Raw genomic sequence first — 26,333 nt, 5'->3', positions numbered from 1 at the left:
AAAAATTTTGCAAAATTCGCTAGGGGCTCTATCGACTTCAAGGACCTCATGGTGGTGGACTGTGTTTTCAGTTGTGTAATGACGTTGGTGGAAATGACAAATCGATATCGAGCAATTAAGGAAACTTATTAATTATGCTGCTTACGTTGATTGTTTGTATGGAACGTGCACATTGGGCCACGATGTTCAATGCTGAGAGCGCGAGACGGGAACAGTCATGTATCGAATAATAATGATAATATTATTACCCACTCACTAATTTTTTTATGAGAAAGAATAAAATATATTTTTCATCTTATTTTTTCAAATGCATGCATCGGTTGTTGTTGAGTCGAACTTGCTTTAGTTAAGCTCTGAAGAAACCAACAGGATGATTGGCGAAACGTTAGCAATCAATAAAATTACAGTAGCCTACCCAGAATCACATTCAAAATTTGAAAAACTAACTATCGTCGCACCAACCTCCCGACCCGAAAAAAACAGTGTTCTTGCAAAAGGTTCCAACTTATTATCCCAAAAGAAGAAATCATTTCAAAAGTCGACTCTGTCCTAAACAAATTGCCATCTCAAGCAGCTAATGAAATTCGATATGAAACCGCAAAAATCGTTAAAATATCAAAACCTCCACAATCTAAGATCCCAAAGCCTGGACAGATTCCTCTAAAATCTCTAAAATCTACTCCCAACATCGGAATCCTAAAAAGTGATCAGGAAAAAATTCAAGATACTGTTACAGAAGGATTATATCGTCAACTTAAACAAAAATTCCTCGTCTCTACAGACTCCCTCAGATTTACAGGCCATTGCTTCTCCAACAGAAAACTGATAGATTCATACCATAGAACGAATAGAGCATTTTGAAGTTCCAATAGCCCAAACCGATCTTGCTGGTAATATATCCACTAAAATTTAATCTATTCGCCTAAATTATTTGAATAATTATGGAAAAGTTTTTGACTGGTTAATTTGTAATTTATGGTGCCTTGCTATCTGAGTTATTTCAGGAATAAATAATAGTTGCGATTGTATAACATCTGCGTAATGCATATCATCAACTAGTACAATGCATCAAGTATTTATCAAATTGTGAAGTATATATTGTGCAAAGAATTTCTTAAAAAGTTACCTTTATTTTAACCAAATATACAGGGTGTTCCGTTTAAAATAACATAGTTATTGTGGGGGGGGGGCACTTTTGGGACACCCTGTATCAATAGAATTATAATGTTTTAAATCTTCGCGACAATCCAAGAAAGTTTTGTACGATTTTTTTCCCAATCTCCTATGGGTTTCCAGATCTTATAGTGGATCGTTTTATTTGTCACACGGTATACATTAGTCATACCCTGCATGAAATTCGTATCAGTTTGAGGGAAACTGCGTTGGTATCCATGTGAATAAGGATTTGGTGTCCCATTACCTTTTCGATAATTTTTGATAAAACAGGAAGTCTGTCTTATGACGCTAGTTGTAGGAGACCTTTAAAAAGCACAACATACTCACTGCAACATCTATTTATTGAATTAGAAACATGTCTAAGACTGAAGTTAATGGAGCCTTTTTATCATCTTTGAAAGAAACTAAACTAATAGCACAGAAAAAAAGTATAACAATTTTGATCTGATTCGCACAATGTCAATTAAGAGCCCGAACTGCTTTTGAAGAAGGCTTCAGTTGTTCTAACATTCGAAATAATAAACATTACAGCAATAAGTGCATCCTCAACTATAAAGTTACTTTAAAGCTCATGAGATGCAGTATTCTCAATACAATACAATAAAAAGTTGTGAACACTGGAGATTATAGTGAAATAAAACATAGAGTTTTTAAACCATGCGTTTAAACTACCAAAAACCACCTAGCACAGCAATACCATTTTTTGTTATTCGTGCCTTTTCATTTTGTTTTATCTTTTTTTTAGTATCGATCAGCTAAGCGTTTTTTGATCCAAGTAGTATTTAGCGAGTTTCAAAATTGGTGCAATCAATTAATTATGATTTTTACGTAGTGATAATACAAACATCAACACAATAACCTAGAGGCCATTTCTAATTTGCAATATGGCTACGAAGTAGGTGCCGACGATGGTCAGTAAAGAAGACATCGTGGAACGGTCGATTACGAAATAACCACTGGCAGAGAACGTAATCGGGTTGTTATTTAAAAGACTTATTAGGCATTGAAGTTCTTCCTCATCCCCAGTGGACTCCAACTGTAGCTTGAAGCATATGAGCTTGGTTTTTCGCGTTTCTCGTGTAACCAGATCGCAGTAGTAGCATACGGCTAGCGGTTGCACCTATAAAAAAGGGCAGCAGTTAAGGAATCGCAGCCTCTAGCTTTTGAGTGTTGAGATAAGGGGAGCTACTTTTTACGTTCAGTCATGTTTTAAAGTGCAAAGTTTACAAAATATCATCAGGCAATTCGTAAATTTCAATTGATTTATTGATTTTTATGGAATCCTACCTTGGCAACTCCTTGCTGAATATAGAGGCTACAGGTGTAGAGTTTTTGTTGCTATCTCTCGCCAGTTATTTGTTCAGTTTTGCTATGAGGAATTTCTGAAGCTAAATGTTGCCAAATCAAAAGTTCTGTCTTTTCGTAATTGAGTAAATAAAAATTTGTAATTTGAATATCTACGAAAATGAGACTTCTAGTTTGAACAGTGTGTGCAACGTGTATGAATATCATCTTCCAAGAGGAATGTTTCACATAAAGTCTCTTAAGGTTAGACTGCGTGGTTAATAATTCTTTAGACTGTCGGTCTCTGCTGGATGGAATCTCTTTTTTATTCCACGGTATAATTCGCATTTCAATAAATATAATGCAGAAATTGCTGACTTATGTTGTTAACTTTGACACACTGAGAATTTAACTATAGTCTCAACTGAAGAATAATCAATTCAATTTCCGTTTTCTTTTCGTCTCACCTCCCTTTTGTTTTTTATTTATTATTGCTATGAACAATTTTAGTTTTGGCCAATTATGGGATGTAATTAGTGCGCTGCTATTTGTTGTGGTTGTTTTATGTGTTTCTGAGAAGCCTTAAATCTGTTCTTCTGCACAATGGAAATGTTCTTGCTTCTGTAACTGTCGCTCATTTTGTGCAAACCAAAGACTACTTGAGAAAATCAAATACAAGGACTACAGTTCGATGATTTATGGATACTTAAAAATTGTAAGATTTCGACTACGATAGGAGTCAGTATATACGAAGTGTGAATGGGACAGTAGAAATAGGCAGCGTCATCAGGGAACAAGAACTTGCCAAAAAGGTTTCATTTAATTCCCGATAATGTTATTGATCAACAAAAAATTTTCTTAAATTAGGACCGATGAACGTACTGCTTCAGCAGTACGTTAAAGTTTTAAATAAGGATGTTTTAAACATCTAGGTGGAAAATTTCCCACTCTCAGAGGCAAAATTGAAGGAACGAATTTTTGTGGGTCCCCAAATAAGACGATTAATGGATGATTAAGACTTCGCGAATGCCATGATCGAATCTGAATAGGTTGAATTTACTGGTGTTATAAAATCTTTTCTAGGAAAGAACAAATATCCAAATTGCAAAGACATTGTAGAAGATGTATTAGAGAAATTTATGAAAATGGAATGGAATTTTTCACACTCACGTCTGGACAGCAGCGAACTCCTTAATCATATTTTTTCCGAACTGTTTGTAGAGAATCGTCTTGCCAGCTTTTTCTAGACGCTCCTTTACTAAATATTGAAATCTCTTCCAAAATTACTGAATTGAATGAAAAGCTGTCGTTCTGGTTTTTCATGTATTCTCTCAAAAGTGTCAGTCGTTTACAAGCAATGCTTGGTTGTAGGAACATATTTTCGACTTGAAATAATAACCTTTTAATAATAATAACCTTTTAATCCAATTTTACTGTGACATAGTCTCCTATTGCAGAGGGTAAATAATTGTTAAAATCTTATGTAGACAATTGATTGATAATGGATGTGTTCCCCGTTTGCTATTGGTTGATTGGTTGGGATTGGTGAAATCGCAGTATCCCGTCAGTTTTATGAAACAGCCCTCGAAGCTTTGGAGTTAATTCGATTAAGTCCTGTATTTGTAATTAGTAATTACCAACTTACTGTCATTCAATTATTTTTCAAGTCTCAGTGTGCCATTTTTATTGAGATACCGAAATTTAGTTCTGGGGCAATTGAATTAATTAGAAGTGAAGTAGAAAAAATATATGCTTTTAAGTGGAAAAAATGTGTACAACAGGTCATCGAAGAAAAAAATGTTACAGGCGGGACGAGTGCAGAATAACGTTTTTTTATAAATATTCCAACAGCTAAATTTACTCCTTCATTAATATATATATACTAAACATTTTAAAGTATATATAAATTTTTCACTGCATGAAGTAATAATAATCGAGGAACCACAAAGAGAAACCCAAGCGAGTAATCCTGCCTTTAGAACTTCATAAAAATTTACCAAAGTTGAATACCGGATTATGTCTTAAAAACGGTATATAGTTGGGCGAACTATACTGCAGGTCATTAATAATGGACAACCCGGCCAAACATCCACCAAAGTTTTTCGGGAGAGATCTTCCAAAAGTAAATTCACTCTTTCGAGACTGCGTTATTAAACTTAAATTTTTGTAATTCGGTTTTTTTTATTGCACTAATAAAAATAATTTTTAATCAACCGAGATTTTCATTCATTATTCCTTGTAATGTTGGTAAAGATACGTGGTAGAGGAAAATTCTTATAAGATTTAAATTTATATAAATTTAAATAAAGTTTAAAAATTGTCGACCTGTGTTATTAATTGAATTAAATTTCGCAAAGCCTTTGGATTGATATTTCTTCGAAATTAAAAATCTTCCGTTTTTGGTTGACGTAAGTTTTTTTTTTAAACATTTGTTCCACGAGTCAGTACCGGACTGACTTACCAAAGCACCCGCGATTAGAGACACCATCGACAACCCCCTAGGGATGTTCCATTCGTTGACGACTACCCCCACCAGTTTGTTGTGGTACGCCAAAAGACGAATCATGCTGGAGATGAACACCATCAAGATGTGGGGCCCGAACAAGCGATTAATCTTCCCCACGGTGCCGCTGAGCCTGTCATAAGTTTTCTGAGACGTCAAAGCCTTGAATCGGATCGGCTGTCTGATTCGCGCCAGCTTGTAGTTCATTTCCCGACATTTGTACAGCACGATTTCGATAAAATTTATCAACACCACGATCGACAACGACTGATAGTAGAAGCAGTACCAGCCGATCAGAGCGTATCGAAAATCGGTGCTCCCCCAGAAGACCACGTAATATAAAATCACGGGGAACGCGGCGAGTAGAATCATAATCAAGTTTTGACGATCGACGTGGCTGTGATACGAACTGGAACTCATCAATTTAACGTTGGACGTCTCTTCCAGAAACTCCTCCCATAAGAGCGTGTTGGCTCGGGTCTGGATAACCGTCACCAGTACTGCCACGACCGCGATGACCTTCGTTCCGATGTAACCCCAGAATATTATTCTGTCATCTACGTTGTTTTTTGGTGCGGCGAGGATCGCTCGGAAGAATAATACGAGAGAACCAGAGGGTAACACGACGTGAAGCAAGGCGGACAAGGAGCACAGGAAACTGTGAACCACCCTTTTCTTCCGAAAATCGTAAGGGGGAAGAAGACAACAAAACTTTGAAAAACGCACGAGGCGTTCAATCGAACTTGAGACTGTAGATTTCATAACGGTATACTATCAACTGACTGAGTTTAAACAATAGTGCGGTCAGCCGGTTTGTTTCTGTTCCGGAATTTGTGATTTTAACGTCACCGACGAGTAGAAAATTTAATTTTACTGGCCGGGGTTTGTGGATAAAGAAAACTTCTGGACACTCGGCCGAATTAAAATTCTCGATTGTTTTGAGAAGCGTCTGGCGTTCAGTTGTTTTAATTTTTTGCAAGTTTAAACTACATAAGTAACACCTTGACTGTTTTTTTCAAAATTTATTATTCAAGAATTTGCCCTAATTACTAACTAGTTAACTTACAACTATAATTGCAATTGTATAATAAATTAAAATTGAAATACTATTTACAAATCTTCCATATTCCTCTTGAATAGGTTGTTTATAAATAAAACAAAAACTGTTGGCTTCTTCGGAGAATAACTGTACAGTCTGCCCCACAATTATGGAATTATGGTCTGTTCATAAATATAAGAAAGTGACCACTTGCTTTTGAATGGGATTATCCAACGGTGGTCATTAACATACAGTGCAACAAGATTATTACCTAAAGTTTCGGAATTTAAATTAAGGTAAAATTGTGGTCGGTAATAGAAAATAATTTTATACCTACCTGTGTCTAATATTCTTTGGTTTGGTATACTACTAAGCTTAAGTTTATTAGTAATCATTCTTATTTTGTGTGTAATACAGCGTGTGTTGAATCGTGTGCAAATTATGCAAAATATGTGCGAGTCTAGTGTATCTCAGTAGATGCTCCCACCCAAATGTAGAAAACACTATTCTATTGAGACTAGGGAAGTTATAAACAAGGTTTATTTAGCTCTCATTGAACGTGGTGCCAGCAAGCACGCATCTTTAGAAGAAACGGCCACATTGACGAAAATTCCAACATCAACTGTATGGAAAATTGTGAATAATAAGATATAATACGGCGTAAAATTTACCAGTTATACGAGGAGCAAATGGTGCGTACATTAGATATCTTAATTAGGATGCTTGAAAAAGATAAAACCGGTGTTAAATGCGGCAGAACTACCTTACCTATCTTTTAGAATTCGGAAATGGCGACTGGAATATCTAGAAAAAATTAGGATCTACAGAGAACAACAAACGCCAATTATTTACTTGGATGAAGCCTGGTTCGACACTTATGATATCCCGGAAAAGGGTTGGGTTGACAATAAATATTATTATTGTTATTATTAATTCGCTTTTGCCCTAAAATATCACAATTACCAAATGATTATCCTTTGACAATGTGTGCGTCGATTAATTACTTACCAGAGAAGAAATCGTCATGACCACCAACTGCATCAAATAAGGAACGGGGTTCTCGTCGTATAAGTAAACTTGCAGCAGTCTGTATGGAAAGTACAAGAGGCGGCCTAGATTGTTGGCGAATATCATCAACACGTTCGCACCATATAAGCAGTTGATCATCTCGCCTATCTCGCCCGCTTCACTGTAAATTCCCTGGCAACGTCTAAGTCGTCTCACATCGATCGACGATCTCACTTGTTCTGCAGCACACTTCAGCTCATTTAGTTTTTACAATACGATTTTAAGGAAGTTTATAAATATAACGACGATCAAGGACTGAAGGAAGTGGCAATACAGATTGATCGGAATTTTTCGATAATCCATGATATACCATAAAATCACGTAACTCAAAAGCATCGGGATCGCTGCTACCGAAACCATAATACAGTTGTTGCGGTCCAAGTGCCTGATATCGATGTTAAACTTTAAGTTGGTGAGTTTCCGGAAGAATTGGTTCCATAATGGACGCCTATATAGCGACTGGATGACCCCCGTGATTGTCGTTACCGATGTGACTACACTCACGAAGATTCGTATCCAAAACATTATTTTATCGTCTTTATTATATTTGGGAGCGTCGATGATCGTCCTGATCATGATGATATATTCTGCGATCGGCAGAATCACGTGAAGCAGGGCCGATAACGCACACAGAAAGCTGGGAACGATCCTTTTCTTTCGAAAATCGTAAGATGGGAGCAGACACAGAAGTTTAGAATAACGCACTATGCGTTCGAGAGTTTTCGTTATCATTTCCGAATTGTTTGCCACCAAATGGCTCCATTAGTGGAACGTAAATGTTGACTGACCATTATAGATTAATGGCTGATTATGTAATTGCAATTGATGATTGATTTGTGTTAATGCGCAGGAATTTATTGTGTTAGTTTCCTTTTGGAGCTTGTGTCTACCCTCCTGCTTTGCTAATTATAACTTTTTATTGATTTAAATTAACTCAAAACAGTAACAAGACGCAACAAAAATACTAATTGTTCAATATTTAAAACTTCGTTGAACTTTTTCCTATAAAATATTATACATTATAAAATAAAAAACTTCATTTTTGTATGGAGAAAAACATTTTTAAACTTTAAAAGAATTTTTGGTAGCTTTTCACTAACAGCAGCCTTGTATTTATATTCCAATTTAATTTTATACTAGTTTTAAGGAGCTAAATTAATTTACTATTATAGAGAATATTCATGGAGAACTTTATTTAACATCTTCTCGATTTCCAGTGCATCGGTTGTTGATGAATCGAACTTTGCTGACGTTTCTCCAATCATCCTGTTGGCTTCTTCAGAGTTTAACCGAAATTGGTGTGCATTCTACTCTGTACCCGCTCATGTACATGAACATTGCATCGCATATAAATGAAGTCTTGGTTACGATTTTTTGGTTGTTTGGATATTTTTATAATCATTGCTGACCACATATCCAATGTTCTTAAGAAATAAATTGATAAAACCAAATTTACCATTTATCAAATAAAATCTCAACGTCTTCTCAACGTCGTATGCGGCAATGAATGCATTGGAAAGAAAAATATCAACTAGTTGAAAAGAACACGAAAGAGGCTTAATAATACGACCAATAAACTCATCAGCAGTTGACGGCCAAAATTGTTAAACCGGACATCGAATCTTATTGGACAAAATTAAAGTTCTTGCATGAAATCAGTTCTTCTACCAAAAATCGCAGAATCTATAAAAAATTCTAAACAACGAAACAATCTTAACAGCGAATTTTGACCGATATGGAAATCAGTCATCCGAGACATATTCTCTTTAGCTCCGCCTTCCTCATACAGCATACAAACAGGTACAGACAAACTCGGTAGAAACCAGCGGGATGATTGCCGGAATGTCAGCAAGTCAGATTCATCAACAACCCATGCAAGAAGAATCCAGAAGATTTGTAAATAGTATTACGATTGTAAACTAACGGAAGAACATGAAAAAGACATATAGCAGAGGTACCAGTGAGAGAAATAAGGGCATGGTATTAAGAGAAGCAACATCAGATAAAGATATACATAGAGTATAGGGTTTAACTAGAGAAGAACTGTGTACGAATGCTTAATCAACTACTTTAGTCCAGTGAGATTAACTTGAATACAAAACCGACTATCAATCAAGAACAGAAAAATAATTGATCATGCAGAAATTCAGTTTCGCAGAAAAGCAAGTACAGTGTCCATATCCTTAACGGTGAGTTAATAGGAGAATAAAAAGAATTTACACTACGACAGAAGCAATAGAAACCAGACAACGAATATGATATTGACACGTAATGAGGATGGAAATCACAAGGTGGCCAAAAAAAGCTCTTACTTACCCTCGAATAGGAGAAATAAAGTAAGACACAGTGCAACAATGCAAATCGAAATCACTTAGTGTTAGTACATTGTTTATCTCGAATACATGTAAAGTCTGTCTCAATCTTCATCGTGGTGGCTTTCAAACCATTTTTCAAAAAGTTCGGCACTTGTGTCCTTATCATAATCCAAGCTAGAATGCTTAATATTCTTTGCAATTACGACTAAAGTTTGAAAATTATTTCGACCCGACATTGTTATGTTCTCGTAAAATCACTCTTTCGAAACGCGTAGTAAAAACGATTGTTTAGGTACTGCCACAAGTGGTCAACACTGAAGAAATAGATCAGAAAGAAAGAAATATACCTGGCCCACCCCTGCCTATCACTCAACTAAGAATAAATATTTTGTTAATGGCTTTATCCAATAACAATAGCCAATAACATCCTTAAAGTTTTATTGGAGAGGGTCCGCCGAAAGCCAACGCGAAGTTTGAAACAGACTATACATACATTCATAAATATTCTTACAGGCAAGTACTAATGAACAATAACTATCAAACTAATACAGATATTTGGAGGCAACATTTTATAATCTGCTTCTTATGTATATAAATAAAATTAAGGTAGTCGAGATATATTTTAGAGAATCCAGAAACTTAATTTTAGATAACTAATTCATGTTTGCCTAGTAGGATTAATTTTATAGTTTAATTTAATTTTGTAATTTTAAATATACATATATTAAAATTGCACGGTTGTGAATTTATAATTTGATAAATTAATTAATTTTGGGTTTGACACATTTTTAAATAGATACTTACGCTTATGCTTTGAAAATTTTCAATTTAATTGTAATTAATACTCGTTAATGTTATTCTTAAATACATTTATTTAACTCCCAGAAATATGATGAAAATAATAGGTACATAACGATTCAGGAATAGTGTATTTAATGCTGATAATTAATTATTCATAAATATAAACTAGACAAAGACCTTATTCTAACTATAGGACGCTTTATTAGCAACTGGAGATAGTATGAATTAGATAATGGCCATTGGCCCAGATAATAGTATTATGTGTTATTATGAAATGAAAGTTAAAATTGCATTTCTTTTTTGTCGTCAATTTTTCAAAAATTTTTGAAGCCTTGAGAATGATGCGGTAAATGACTTGCGTGCTTACAGTACCTATATGTAATTATCACTAGTCAAAAAAATCACATCTATTAAAATTCTTAAAATTATAGTATAGGGAACCTAAATAAATTTATTACGATTTTTTTTCAGAAGCTTTGTGAACCTGTGAATGGATTATTTGGGTATAATATTTGAAATTTGTCGATGTCATAGTAGTGATTATTCTATACTTGTTAAATTTTGTCATATTTTGAAGTAGATATGATATTTCAATAAGCTTTCAGTAAAAAAATTGTTTAAATAATTGACACCGCGTAGCTTCTTAATGCCCGTTAAAAAATTAAATTTAATTGTCTCCATCGCCAGTTCAATCCCGTTGTTAATTAAACGCCCCGTATATATTACATCTAATAACCCACATCTAAAATTTAAAAACGGTATCAATAGTGCACGAGACAGTCTTGTAGAGAAACTCTACGTAGTAATACTATAATGCAGATCGACCTGTAATGAAAACCGCAATTACCCATTGAAGTTACATTCCCACGAGCAAATCGCAATTTTATTTTTATTCTAATACGCACTAGAATGCGCGCGTTTATTTTCCCAAGCTTAAAAATAACCTTGCGAAAACCCATCCGGACAATTTCACGCCGTTAACACTTCGATTCTAATTGAAATTGATGAGGAATAAGTGTTTAAAGTAGCCCAAATAATTCCCGCACCTGTACGTGCCATCGGATTCATGAAAGGCGCTTGGTTACAACTTATTAAAACGGAAACCTGTCTCACTCTCGGATTCGGATTTGCAAATATTATAGCGGACCAGTTCGTTTTTTATCTTATTTTAAAAAATATATTCCTCGAAACGGTCGGGAAGAGATAAAACTACCCCCAATTATGAGATGCGCTAACATTCGTTTTCAAATGGTTGTCGTATTTAAAAAGTTATGTTGCACACCATGCACACCATGCATATTTTGTCATTTTTTATAGCTATGGTTAAGTTTAAGTTAAGTTAATTTTCAATAGGTGTATATGCCGACTTTTTTTGTTTTTGAATTACTTGAAAAAAGTTGTACAACCAGCATGACAACTATTGCTCCTAATCCAGAAACGATTCATTCTTTTTTCTTTACACTTACACTATTTCTTTAAACGGCATCAAATACATCCCCTATATTAGCTTCCCTATACTCGAAAGTGTTGCAAAGTTGCAAACTTTGGTAAATATACAAAGTTGTAGCGGTGATAGCTATGTATCATAATATTTCACATTCAGTTCACGATACTGTTTAAACGAAATTATCCCATGTTTGTCCGTCTTTCTTTTGCTACCAAAAGTTTGCAAAAAAATGGATATTTTCACGCGCATTCATAAATTGTTCGTATGAGAGGTTGTAACCCTAGATCATCCACGTATCGTGGGCTACGAATTTTCGCAATTGAGTAAATGGTTTTCGAGTAAATAATCGTGTCTAAATAGAGCCCGAAACATAGTGATAAAATGTGATGAAGAAAAAATGATTAAATATCTCAGTTAGGCGAAAACCGTAAATCAAAAATTGTAGCTCTTGATGTGGGCTATAACTCTGTTTGAACCAATTAACCATTTTTTAAAAGAATTTTGATTTACAGCCTATAATTTATTATAGAAAAGAATAATTTTCAGGGTCTTATCGATTTTTGTCCATCCTACGTCTTTTGTTTCAATATCTGGGACAACGTCAGATTTTTTTGAGATTGCGAAATAAATACAAGGAACGTTTGGGTATTTCATAATTGGGGGTAGTTTTATATATTCCCGACCGGTTCAAGGTGGATGAGTGATACACCATTTTGAAGATCTCCTATCTCCTAATGGTCTGGTTGAATCTCTGGGACGTCAGCTTGCGAAATAGTAATTAAATTATTTTTTGGAGTGATGCGAACGGAAAAGGGGTTATTTTATGTATAGCAAGAGTGGATATGGTTTTTGGCAGTTCCTCTACAATATTTCCGTGCTTACTCACCCAGCATATCCACAGGAATATGATTTTTTAATTAAGATAAGTAACGAACTGGTCCATTGTAATATTTGCAAATCCGAATCCAAATCCAAATCTAACTTCAGCCATATATCCACACCTACCAGCTGCACTTAAAAAGCTTCCGATTCTTGACCATCGGGACCCCTATCCGGCAAGGGGGGCACGTCGGTGACATTTCTCTTCCTTCTAGTCTGCGGCGCGTCGCTGTCGTCGCCTCCCGCGCCACCGGGCACGTCGTCCAGTGAGTTTTCTTTGCCCGATTCGGTATCCATGCCGAACCACCTCTTGATCGCGTCTAATATGTAAACCATATTGTGAAATTGTTTTAAATCGCAGCGAAACTTTGTTAGTTTTATGATAAAAACGGCTATTGTGCGCTGAGCCGGGGTACTAAAGCTTCGGAAATCGCTCACGATAAACGCAGAAACCGATTGAACCGGTACAGTGGCGCGCCTATATTTTAACGCCAAAGTGCTAAACAAACTTATTGTAAACCGATCGCGAGCTACGTTGCCAAGAAGTTACAAATTTTTCTTGATTTTCGGATAAAATGTCTGACCCTTCTTCTAACTTTTACTAGTTGTGTCGTGTTTTCCAGGTCAATAATCAATCAATAATGGTCTTCGTTTCAGCTAGTCTCAGTCTAAGCAGCTTATAGAACACATGTTGATAATGTTAATAAAAATAATAATAATATATTGATTGTGACCAGTTTAACCTTAACCTCCTTTGTAGCTGAGGTTGCAATATACTCAGGAAACTTTTTGGAATTCCCTTTCATTACAGATGATATAGTAATGAATGCAATCCACTGTTTAATAAACTAAACAAGTCAAAACGTTTAAAAATATTAATAGTAAGCACACACATTCCAAGCACACTTTAGACCTATTATTTATTTATTTATTAACAATTGCCACATTTTCAGATCAGTTTAAATGGGCAAAAGTGATCCCACTATTAAAAAAATTCAAAAAAGGTCGGATTTAGACAATTATCGACCTATTTCTATAATACTTATTTTTGGGATTCTATTCTATTTCTATTCTTATTTTTGGAAAAAATTTCGAAATAATTTTAATATAATTATTAGATTATTTATTAAGTGTATCACTGTTTTGCAAGAAAACAGTGAAGATTGCTGCCTTGTTATTCTACTACACATGCAGTTCGAAACGTAGTGTCAGAGATCGTTAATTGTATGGAATATAGCTACCATGTGTCACTATCTCTTTACTATATTTCGATTGCGTTAACTATTAGCTCGTCTCGATCTGTTTTTTAATCCCATTTTAAAAATCGAACACAATACGCCTAAATGGGAATGAGTCAGCCACTTTCAATCTGAAACATGGAGTCCCACAAGGATCTGTCCCAGGACCACTTTTTTTCATTATTTACATAAACGATTTCCCTTCATGCATTAGTCCAATCAAATGTTCACATAATCTGCAGGAGCTCATCTTTAACTGACTTATGGGGTTTGAACTGCAGGCTCAGTCTTGGTTGTCGTGTAACAATTTACTTTTAAATAATCATACAACACAAAAACTTTAAATTTAAATTAATGCACCTCTTAGTAAGGGTGATAGCGTCACCCTTCTTGGTGTCATCTTGGACGATAGTTTTAATTGGAGTGCTCATATTGATGTTTATGTAACAAAATTTTACATTGTTCAATTCTAAAATTTATTATGCACTTACACTATCATGTCGACCTTATTTTGATAGTCTTTTGTAGCCTTAATCAAATCCATGGAAATAAGACAAACTGTATTTACACTCAGGCATTCATAACTTTTCTACAAGAAATAACTCTTTAAATACAGCAAGGAATGTTGGCCAACTCACTGGTAATAACTGTAAGATCAAGGATGCTAGAAATATCTACTTGAACGAGGAACTTACTCCTATGTCTTTAATTTTCTGCACGAAGCGAATGGATTAAAAAAAGTTGGCTACAAATTTGTTTGGGCTCGTAATGGGTTAATATTTGTACGATTAAGAGAAGTTCTCTCGTCTGTAAAGATCAATAGTACTCATAAAAAATAGGAATGATCCTATATAGAGCACTCATTGTCCCTTGAGGAACTTTTTGACAAACATTGTACTGATGCAAGGCAAACCTGGAGAACTATTAAACATGCCACCAATGTGTTGTGTGAGTGAAATTAAGTGGGTGATAAATTTAATAACAATGTGATTTAATTTAAATATTCAATATGAATATTAATATGAACTTAGAAATAACTAGTAAGGTAAGTTGTACTAGACATTGTGCATTTCATGTATTTTATGTATGTATTGTATTGTGTATGTGTGTATGTATGTATTGTGTGTATTGAACTGTGGTGGCTTTTACTTGATGAAAATCCATTTATCAAAATAAATAAGAACTAAAAGTGCAGATTTTCACGAAATTATATATTATGACATGACAATTTTACATTTGATAAAGACACGGTGTTGTCGAAACAATTGTCATATCATAATATATAATTTCGTGAAAATCTGAACTTTTACTTCTTATTTATTTTGATTGTGTGTATTATTATTATTATATCAATTTATTTCTTCTAGTCTCTACATAGTCCTGAAGAAGCTGCAAAATGGCTACAAATGGCAAAATTAGTGTATGTTTTCTTCTAAAAAGCCTTATTTTATTACACTGGAGCGCTATTCTAAACTTTTACTCTCAGATAGGTTTACGAGACGACTCTTCGAGAGTAAATAGCTGTCAGAATCGTGTTCTTTACAAGTGCGTGTGGTAGAATTTGTAAAACTTGCAGCGGTTACAGTTTGTTACAAAATTTTACTTATGAGAAAGCAAACAAACAACAAACAATGCGACAAAGAGGCGTTGGATCAAACCTTGGACTTACACTCACGATGGAGCTGCAGTAGTTGGACTATCAATCAAGATCAAAATTTTTACGTTTTATTAATTAATTAATTAATCTGAACAATTTTAGAACATTTAAGTACGAAATCAGAAGGTTTTCTTACTATGGATAAAACAATAAGCATTTTTATTATTATCTTAGCGTTTTTTTGGAATGTATTTTTTTAGTCCTGTTAGCCACTGGGAGGAAAAATGTCAATTGAATACTAATGAATTTTTCCAAAATAAAAAAGTATTTCTTATAAAAGCTTAAAACAGAGTTACAGGTCAAAATGTTTTGTGTAAACGAAACGAAATGGAGTTCAACCACAATTTGTCCTAATTTATTAAGATACCAATCATGAGTGGAGTGTAATTAATTTGTTAATGCACTAAATATTTTTAGAATATTTTCAAATTGGCGACGTAGGTTTCTGTTCTACTAGGCTGCTTAAAAACATTTACCTACCATTTGTCTGATTTGAGACGGTAGTTATATACGATGAAACGCTGAAATGCTCGCACAAGTGCATCATAATTTTTTCTTGTGCATTCTTTGCTGCGAACGTGAAATATACAGGGTGTGTCAAAAAGTAGATGTTGATATCAAGTTTCAAGAAAAGTATCATTCGTACAAGATTACATTATTACAGGCACTATGATGGAAATCCCTTTTTTTCTTCGTCAGATACCAAGCCAAATAATATAGAAACCAAACAAAATCACACACAACATCCACAAAATATAAATGTTAGGGGCAGAGATTTTGAATAACAAAATTACTGGACCTTACTTCTTTGAACAAATCCTTACTGGAGCCAATTTCTTCAAAATGACTCAATTCGTACTCTGAGATTTTCTTTCTCAAATCAAAATCAGTCTGATATGCCAGAGAGACAGATTTGGTTTTAACATTTAGCTCAACAATTGCGTAAATATTTATTTATTATTAAATGCCAACTAATAAACTATCAACTAATTAAGAATGATGAAATTGCTTCAAATTCATGCAGGCGTGAAAGCACCTGTAGTCTGCAATAACTAAATGTTTTATTTTGGCAAAGAAAAGCAATTATTTTTATATCTACATCAGTGTCAGAAGTCGTCGTGAATACAGCTACATTTCTCTTAATTCTATAATAGTGAAACAGCTAAATCAATAATCCATTAAATTTGTGCGGATTTGAATGCATGAAATCCTTGAGTGCAGTAGTAAATCATCTACAGTTATAAAGTCTGTTCATAGATATAAGAAAGTGACTAACTGATAAGAATTAAGGAAAGACCCAGGCAAGCTGTAAGAATGAAATATATCCGAACAGGTCCCTACTTTGTTTAGAATGGGGTTATGTTAGGAAAGATACTAAACAATATATATTTATTTATGTATGTTATCTATGTTTAAATCTAAAATAAAATTACAAATTATTTTTTACCTACTTAAATTACTTAAAATTATTCGCATAATATATCAGTATCACCATTGCTATCATCGCCGGTTCTAATTAGTATTTGTTCTATATTATTTGCAATATGGATATACGATTGTTCTGCTTTTTCTATATGTTTAAAAGAATTTGCCCAACTTTGTGGAGCAATGTTAAAAACTTCGGTTTCTATAAGTTAAAACGGGGAAAAACATTGTTACGACGAATGGCAGATTTCAGTTGGCGCCAAACATGTTCAATGGGATTAAATATACCGTGGTAAGGTGGAAACCTTAAAACTGTATGCCCTAGATTTTTTGCATAATTATCACAGATGTATTCCTTTTGTAGGTTCAAGCTTTGTAGAACCTCAATTAATTGCTTTTTAGTATAATCTTCGTGAAAATAAATGTCGTTTTTATACATGTAGTTTTAGATTGTTGCTTTTGTGTCACATGAGGAAGGGATTTTAGTCAACTTTCTACTGTGATAACTTGCATTGTCCATTACAATTATGCTATTAGGAGGAATGTTTGGAACTAGTTTGTTTATAAACCAACTTTCAAATAAATCAGCGGTGGTGTCTTCATGGTAATCCAGAGAAGACTCTTTAATATTTTTCGCAGACAGAGAAAGTCCATTTGTAATCCAACCATCTTTAGAGGCAGCATACAAAATAGTTATTCTTTTACCTCTTTTTGATGGCGCGTTTGTTTTACACTTATCAGTTGAGTTGTTTTATACTTATCAGTTGAGTCAACCCAACCCTTTTCCGGGGTATCATAAGTGTCGAACCAGGTTTCATCCAAGTAAATAATTAGCCTTTGTTGTTCTCTGTAAATCCTATTTTTTTTTAGATATTCCAGTCGCCATTTCCGAATTCTAAAAGATTCCATCAAAGCTTGCCTTTTATCAATTTTTTAAATCTAAAACCCATGTGTTGAGTATACTTCCATAAGGTAGTTCTGCCACATTTAACACCAGTTTCATCTTTTTCAAGTCTTCTAATTAAGATATCTAACGTAGGCACGCTTTGTTCCTCATATAATTGGTAAATTTTACTCCGTATTATATCTTGATCACTTTCATCTACACTCGAGAAAATGTCGGCATCGCTTCTTTTTTTCCTTGTTGAAATGGGATTATTCACAATTTTCCATACAATCGATGTTGGAATTTTCGTCAATGTGGCCGTTTCTTCTAAAGATGCTTGCTTGCTGGCACCACGTTCAATGAGAGTCAAATAAACATTGTTTATAACTTCCTTAGTCTCAATAGAAAAGTGTTTTCTACATTTGGGCGGGAGCATCTCCTGAGATACACTAGACTGACTCGCACATATTTTGCATAATTCGCACACGCTGTATTACACACGAAAAAAGAATGATTACTAATAAATTTAAACTAAGTAGTATACCAAGCCAAAGAATATTAATCAGAGGTAGGTATAACATTATTTTCTATTACGGACCACAATTTTACCTGAATTTAAATTCCGAAAATTTAGGTAACAATCTTGTTGCATTGTATCTTAATGACCACCCTTGGATAATCCCATTCAAAAGCAATTGGTCACTTTCTCATATCTATGAACAGACCATACGTCTCGAACTCAGTGGCAAGACATTGAAGACATTGGGAAGAGTGTTGTGTAAATACGGTTGGTACAAGAGCATAAAAGAAAAACCAAACAATTAATGTGATTTTACTCACTTGTGGATCTGGCAATGTGTCTTTTCCGATATTTTCTTGAGTTTTACCTCTATAACAAATAAAAACTGAAGCTTCAATTATCCGGATTTGAATTTAATGATTTTAAAACTTTACTGCTACTTAGATGTTCATTTCAAAATAAATTTTCTGTTTCTTATTCTTTTGATAATAAAAAGTACGAGGTATAAGTTATGCTAGATAAATTATGCGTTCAATCCGGAATTTAAAAAAAAAGATCTATATTTTATGCCTTAAATTTAGGTGTAATTTTGGCATCTATGCGGATCTAATGCTGCTGACAATTTGCTTTGACCAAAGTAATTACGTGCATTTATCACGAAATTATAAACAATATTTTTCTCCGGCGCTGTGCAATATTTTAAACCCTCTAAAAGTCTTAACGTCACGAGATATAATCGACAAATATTTACCCGAAATGTCATAAAAGCACAATTTGTACGTACCATAAACTGTCGAACTAAAATTAGACCCAAACAAACAATCTTACTCGCACAGCGTATCCAAATATTAGAAACACTATTTGATTACAAATTTCACTTTCGTACAATCCTCAGTTGTCAAAGTCGACAAACAATTATCGTACACGCACAATTCTTGGACATACTCCTAATTTTAAACGTTCTCTCATACGAGAAAGAGTAAAACGGTAACACTTACCCCAACTCCAAATAACAGAACGTATTTAACACTAATCAGCTGTGTACACCGCTTTCAGGGTTGCAATGTCACTGCGGCAAACATCTGAAAGGCAATTCGCAACAGGGACGTCGATAATGATTATTACAGCAGTGGCGTACGGGAATTTTTGTGGCGGTATTTGTGTTATTGCATGTTCGCGGAAACTTCAAATGTGTGAAACCCCCGTAGGAGATTTGGTTCCACAAATATCTTTCTTTTGTATCGCGAGTCTTGATACGCAGCTAAATCCCTAGCGGAACGCCACTGATGAAGGATAATTTTGCATTCCTCTTCTACGAGCACACCGTTTAAGTTGTTTTGGGCATGCTGCCTGGAATCTGGTATTGTCAAAGTCATCGAAGGAATGAAAAATAATAGGCAAGTAATTATTCGAAGAATGTAATTAAAAAAATACACCACAATCTTCTTAGGTGGAACTTCTTGCACTGTATTTTTTGAGCGATCCTCGTAGGCGCTGGGTACATATTGATTTTGAACTACGCCATTAAATATTAAAAGGATTTTCCCCGTGTAACCGGAAACAGGCGAAATCAATGAAAAAGCAATATTTTAATTTGTACAACATCGATCTTTTTGGCGGTTTACAATTTAATACTAAAGCTAAAAATAAATAAAAAGGCTATTATTCGATAGAGTTGAGAGTTGAGCCATTCGAGTGAACATTTGCTTCCACGACTTTGAGCGAACCTGAAACAATGAAAACAATAAAACACAACGGATTTGGATCAATCAAAACGTCTATTAAAAGGATATAACGTGGGAATATTTCTCACGAGGGAGAAAAAAAGGAAGGCGACGAAGAAAATGAACATAACCACAGTCTACCTGGTTTAGTTTTTTATTAATATAATCATTTCGTTAAAAATGGCAACTTACTTCTTTAAATTAGTCCGCTGATGAACTTGATCTAAGGCCAAAAAAGGGTACTATATTAATATTGCTTTTTTAATTTTGTTAGTAATATAAAGGTAAGCATAAACTTGAAAGATGGACTATTGTGTTCAGATTTTCAAAGGCATTTATCACTTTATGACAGCTGTTTCGACGACACCGTGCCTTTATCAAATATAAAATATGACAATATGAAAACATCTATATGTATAATAAGTAATAATAATAATAATAATAAGTAATAGACTCTTAATTACCGGTGTATGGTTATAAATTTAAATTTTTCAAAGGAGATGCATTTAGATCCAATTGGTCATTAAGTAATAAATTCGAATATCTCATTTTATTAATTTCCGTAGCTTCCAACAAATTTAGTTTTTTGCTTTTTGTTTCAAAATTATGGTCAAACTTGTGTATTTCTGAATTTAAATGAATAGCATAGTTTAAATCCGAACTTTTACTTTTATACAGTCTTTTATATGCGTTTTATTGTTGTTTAAAAATTTTCCAATGGTGTCTTCAATTTTAAAAGAAATGTTAAGACCAAATTTAGATAGACGTTTCGCAATTTTTTGGCTAGGTTCTCCTAGCCAAAAATCAAATCAAAATCATTTTGATAAAGACACGGTGTTGTCGAAACAATTGTCATGTCATAATATATAATTTCGTGAAAATCTGAACTTTTAGTTCTTATTTATTTTGATAAATAAATTTTCATCAAGTAAAAACCACCTCAGTTCAATAGGAGGTAAGAAGAGGAAGAAGAATTTTATTACAAAAAAAAAACGTTTATATCTGTTTTTATTTGGTTTCCTTTGGTCAGTATAATTAATAGCGAGATTTTTTAAAAAAGAATGTTTTTGCATCTTAGATTTTGCTTCAGATTTGATTTGATTGGTGAAACTAAAATAAACTAAAGAGAAGATTTAAAAAAGAATGTTTCAGAACTATTACGTTCCTCTGCTTTGGTTGGTTGGTTAAATTTGGTGGTGGAATTTAAAAGCAGTTTGGTATTCAAAACTTACAACTGTGCGTTTGCTGCGATTTCGTGTAGTTAGCTGAAGAAAACGGCACTAAATGGAAGTTTAATTTGAATTTTAAAACTCAATCACTATTTTGAAGTAACTCATAGCTAAAAAGAAGAATTCTTTCGTAGGTCAGGACCAACACCGGATCTCTTGTTTTGGATTAGTGAAACTAATTAAATTTGGTGGTCGAACTTAAAGGAAGTTTGGCATTCAAAACTTACTTACAACTGTTTGCTGATATTTAGTTCAGTTAATAGAAGCAAAAGGCACTAAATGGAAGTTGCAAGTCCAAAAAAAATGGCGGTGGAACTTAGAGGAGGCTTAATGTATAAAAAATGAGTTTTTAGGTAGTATTTGAGCTTAATTGGATTTTTTATACTGACTCACTATTTTAAAGTATCTCCCAGCTAAAAACAAGAATTCTTTCGTAAGTCAGAACCGACACCGGAACTCTTTCTTCTGATTAGTAAAACGAAAAGGAACTAAAGAAAAGATTTAAGTAAAAAATAGACTGTTACATTGCTTAAGGCAACTATGGATGTGTCAATTATTTTGGTAGAACTTAAAGAGAGTTTGTCATTCAAAACTTACTTTCAACTGTTCGTTTGCTATGATTCCGTTTAGTTAGCTGAACGAAAAGGCATTAAACTGAAGTTGTAAGTCCCAAAAAAATGGTGGTGGAACTTTAGGGAAGATTAATGTCTACAAAAAGGTTTTTTAGCTGTTATTTCAGCTTAATTTGATTTTTAAAACTGACTCACCACCAGATGTCTTTCTTTGGATTAGTGAAACCAAAAGGAAATAAATAGAAGATTTAAAAAAAAAAAGTTTCAAAAATATAACTTTGCTTTACTTAGATTGGTTGGAACTTAAAGAAAGTTTGGCACTCAAAACTTACTTACAATTGTTTGCTGATATTTCGTTTAGTTAGTAGAACCAAAAGGCACTAAATAGAAGTTGCAAGTCCCAAAAAAATGACGATGGGAGGAGGATTAATTATTTGTGTTTAATTTGATTTGTCTAACTGGCTCACTATTTTGGAGTATTTCGCAGGTAAAAAGAATTCTTTCGTAAGTCAGAACAGACACCGGAACTCTTTCTTTTGATTAGTAAAACGAAAAGGAACTAAAGAGAAGATTTAAGTAAAAAATTAAAAAAACAAAAAATGCTTCAGGCAAGTATGGATTTCTTAATTTCTTTGGTAGAACTTAAATCAATCAAACTCAATCAAAACTTACTTACAACTGTTAGTTTGCTGTGATTTACTTTAGTTAGCGGAACCAAAAGGTACTAAATGGAAGGTTTAAATCCCCAAAAAAAAATGATGGTCGAACTTGACGGAAGATTGGCGAATAAAAAATGAGTTTTTAGAAGTTAGTTCGGCTTAATTTGATTTTTTAAACTGACTCACTCTTTTGAAGTAACTCGCAGCTAAAAAGGAGAATTTCTTCTTCCGTCAGGACCGACATCGGATTTCGGCACGTCGACCACGCCCCTTTTCTGCCTCGATTTTGCCGCGGGCTGTTTCACTTTCGCAGCATCGTTATTCTGCGTATTCCTGCTCTGAATCGAAGTACGTAATCCCAGCCAAGACTTCATTTTCTCGACGAAATTCATCGCAGCTCTCGTGATTTTAACCTATATCTTATCTTTACGATTAGCACTGATTTTAATGTTCGTTTGTGCTCGGTTATAAACCCCAAATCCCATCTGTAAAGACGGTTTTTTGGTATCGCAGTGACGTAGGTAAGGCAGTGTATTCCAGACATATATTGGGTAAATCAAAGGGGTTGGACTGAGGTCGCTTTTACTTGATGAAAATGCATTTAAGACAGTTAAATTTTAACAAAAAATGTTCAGATTTTCACAGTTTTTATACCAAGGTATTTGATAAAGGCACGCTCTTGCCGAAACAGCAGTCATAAATCATTGAAAACTGGGAAAATCTGAACATTTTTTATTCTAATTTAATTATGATATGAAAGGGGGTTCTGCAGGTGCCGCCTATGGCCCAACGAATGGCCGGTTCCGGCAAGAACCATAAAAATCGTTGCCCGGGAAAATATACGGACGTAATTTAAAGCAAATATTTGATACGGGACTTTCGTTTATTTTTCGCGGTAACGGAGATGATTCGACGGTTCTCAGACTGGTGGAACAATGCCGCTTACCGGATAAATTATTTTCTGATATTCTAGTGATGAAACGGAGGAGGCGTCAACACCGTCAAGTTTCGAACCCTCCGATATTACAATTGGTAATAATTAGCTTTTAATGCCGCGTTGTTCATCCGCTTAATTGAACCCATATGTTTTGTTTAAATGTCAATTTGCTCACCTCAATCAAATACGTTTTTCTTTCGCGTTTCCTGCCGATGTTTTTGAATAGATGGATTTTTTGTTTTTTTATTTCTTGGTTTCTGTTGATTCTATTTCCTGCGGGATAGTGAATCAATGGCCGGTATAGGCAGCTCAAACTCTTGTACAGAATGTTTTAAAAAATACAATATATTGACTTTTCCTTGACTCCGTATATATTCTTCGATAATGTGCTAAATAAAACGAGCCACTATACGATCTGGAAACCCACAGGAGACACGAAAAAAGTTTCGTACAAAAGTTTCTTGGACTCTCCTGAAGATTTAAAATATACAGGGTGTCTCAAAAGTATGCCCCTCGACATCAACTTTGTTATTTTAAATGTAACACCCTGTATATATGGACATTATGGGAGTCCTTGGTTAAAATAAAGGTTACTTTCTTAAGAAACTACTATTAGAATGTTATTGATTGATGACGTTAAGTTTTTAATTTACCTTATATTTAAATTTTTCAGATATTCGAGGTTTAAAATAACACCCGTATAAATTCTTGTTCAATTTAAAGCTGCCCACATTAGGTCACTTGTTGGCGATATTAGGTATTTTTTAAATACCAAAAAGATGATTCTACTTTTTTTATAGATATAATACTCCAGATATACGAATAAAACGTAATGCTACCAATACAGATTTAATAAAACTTCAGAATTCATATCTAAGGAAACATTTAATCATTTAATCGATCTAATCAGAGTCAAATTTGAAAATAGGAAAATTAATGGGGATCGTTGTTTTTCTCTCACGCAATTATGCGAATGGGACAATGGATTGATTACTTTACCGAAATTTCTATCGAATTCAATTTTTAATAATGCAACTGCTAAAAAAATGGTAGGATAGCCTACGGAAACTGTTCAGAAAATAGCACTATGCATGTTTCAAGATTATTTTTACTAAAAGATACACATGTATTTCACGAAACATATTCATCTCGCTAGATTTTTTGTTTCATGAAAAGGGGAAAATTTAACTTTTGTTTTCAAATGTTTGTGCTAGCTAAATCAATGGCTAACGTAAAAATACCAAAATACTGAGTTATTTTTTAGTTGTAAATAATACGTACAAACATATGATATAAATAAAATTATTTATTATAATAATAATATGATTATATAAATAAAATTATTTATTTATATAATCATATCTATATTTATTTATTTATATGATAACTAGATAAATTATTATTTATCAATAAAACAAAATCTTTACTTACCCAAAAAAATATTTTTTGTTACCGAATATACCATATTGACACCAGCATATAATTAATAGTATAGTCCAGTACGCTGGCCCTTTACCCTCGATAAACCAATCAATGGAAAGAAAAATATTTAATTCAAATTCGTCAGTTACACGTAGAAAAACTGATTATACAATGCGTCGCAGATTCGCTTCTATATACAGGGATCTCCACTCCTATTATACCTACTGCAACGGTTAAATGGGGAAAGTTTTAGAGGAAACTTAGTGCATTTGATAACTGGCTTCAGACCCACCATCGGTCAATTGGTTTGGGGCATATAGGTGTAAATCCAAAAAAGTTCAATTGACAGTTGTCAAAATGTGGCACTTCTTTAAGACGGGTAAGATGGAGTGCATAACATATATAACATTTTATTTTTCTTATGGTCGCCATAGTGGTTTTTCCGATTTTTGGAAAGAGCGTAAAATTTCGAGTTTGACGATGTCTCTCAAGTGCACTAAAAATATTATCACACCTCGCAAAGTGAGGTTTTAATTATTTTATAAGTAGGCCATGATTTATTTGTCACCTTTTTTTTTAATAATTTAAAGTATGAAAGTAGCATTCCAATAAGTAGTACGTTTTCTTTTATTAAAAACATAAATGTATTCCGTCAGGAACGTCTTAAGCGAGCAGTTTGACGAAAGATGATCCCCTGGGATCTTCTCGATATTATAGAAGGCTTATGCTGATGGGCGCCATTTTGCAAATCTGTGTAATTAGATTTTACATTACATTACTTGTCGCGATTTTCTTTTTCAATTTTTATCGAACTTGGGAAAACTTTTGGGACTTGTTGGCTTGTTGTCCTTTACATTCATGTTCCATTGAAAATTCAATGCGTTTATGCGTTTTTTCATGTGTTAGTCGCCGACTTATCAAATAATTAAGACGTAACTTTAAGAAGTATGATTAAATCTTTTGTGCGCCAATGAACTGAAAATTCAAAAAACCAATATGGCGACCATAACTAAAATGAAAGTTCAGTTCACACTCTATCTTTCTCGTCTCTTAAAAACCTCTAAACAATATCATATTTCGACAGCTGTTAATATAACGGTATTGGATTTTTTTCGTCAATCTTAAATCTGAAGCTTGTAGAGCTGTATAAAAAAGCGAATATGGCACTCATTGTATATTATTTCCACACAATTCCCGATCGAACTGCATTTTGAATATACTTCATTTAGAGGAAAAAGAATATCCATTTTACACTGTGGCTTGAGAGCAGGCAAATTTGGCTAAAAAAGTACCATCAGCAGCAAGAAAGAGGTATTGCATTAGTCCACATGATCCTTACTTTGAAGATAATTGTTATTTTTTGAAGCAAGTCAACTAGACGAGGTCATAAAAGGAAATATACCCCTTCCTTACCACCTTATCACTGCTATTTTAGTCCAATATAAATAAGATGGACCGAATTAAAAAACAAAGTTAGACGCAACAGTAATTGATGTAATTGAAACTCAATTTGAGTTTAGTACCAGAGCAGTTGTATAATAGTATATTATGC

The 26,333-nt window shown here is 33.8% G+C and overlaps 1 protein-coding gene across 5 annotated transcripts; it reads right to left on the bottom strand.

Moving 5' to 3' along the window:
* Nucleotides 1–1,510: 1,510 nt before the first annotated feature.
* LOC132706155 (uncharacterized) lies at nt 1,511–19,337 on the bottom strand. Of its 5 annotated transcripts, none has more exons than XR_009619556.1 (4): nt 19,237–19,337; nt 18,559–18,607; nt 12,639–12,832; nt 2,156–2,296 (listed from the first exon to the last, which is right to left on the bottom strand). XR_009619556.1 is itself a non-coding variant. In XM_060677325.1 (2 exons), the coding sequence occupies exons 1-2, from the start codon at nt 5,723–5,725 to the stop codon at nt 2,036–2,038; spliced, it is 1,065 nt and encodes a 354-aa protein (XP_060533308.1). In that variant the 5' UTR covers nt 5,726–7,140; the 3' UTR covers nt 1,511–2,035. The 5 variants fall into 5 exon arrangements, 1 of the variants encoding a protein (XP_060533308.1); XR_009619555.1 differs by lacking the exon at nt 2,156–2,296 and adding an exon at nt 9,018–11,011 and having other exon boundaries at nt 18,559–18,623; nt 19,237–19,308; XR_009619554.1 differs by lacking the exon at nt 2,156–2,296 and adding an exon at nt 9,019–11,011 and having other exon boundaries at nt 19,237–19,336.
* Between the last annotated feature and the right edge of the window lie 6,996 nt (nt 19,338–26,333).

The sequence above is a fragment of the Cylas formicarius genome, unplaced genomic scaffold (assembly GCF_029955315.1).
Source record: "Cylas formicarius isolate icCylForm1 unplaced genomic scaffold, icCylForm1.1 PGA_scaffold_8__14_contigs__length_24414737, whole genome shotgun sequence".
Lineage (NCBI taxonomy): Eukaryota > Metazoa > Arthropoda > Insecta > Coleoptera > Brentidae > Cylas > Cylas formicarius.
The sequence above is the reverse complement of the archived record's forward strand: the minus strand, read 5'-3'. Positions and strand labels throughout refer to the sequence as shown.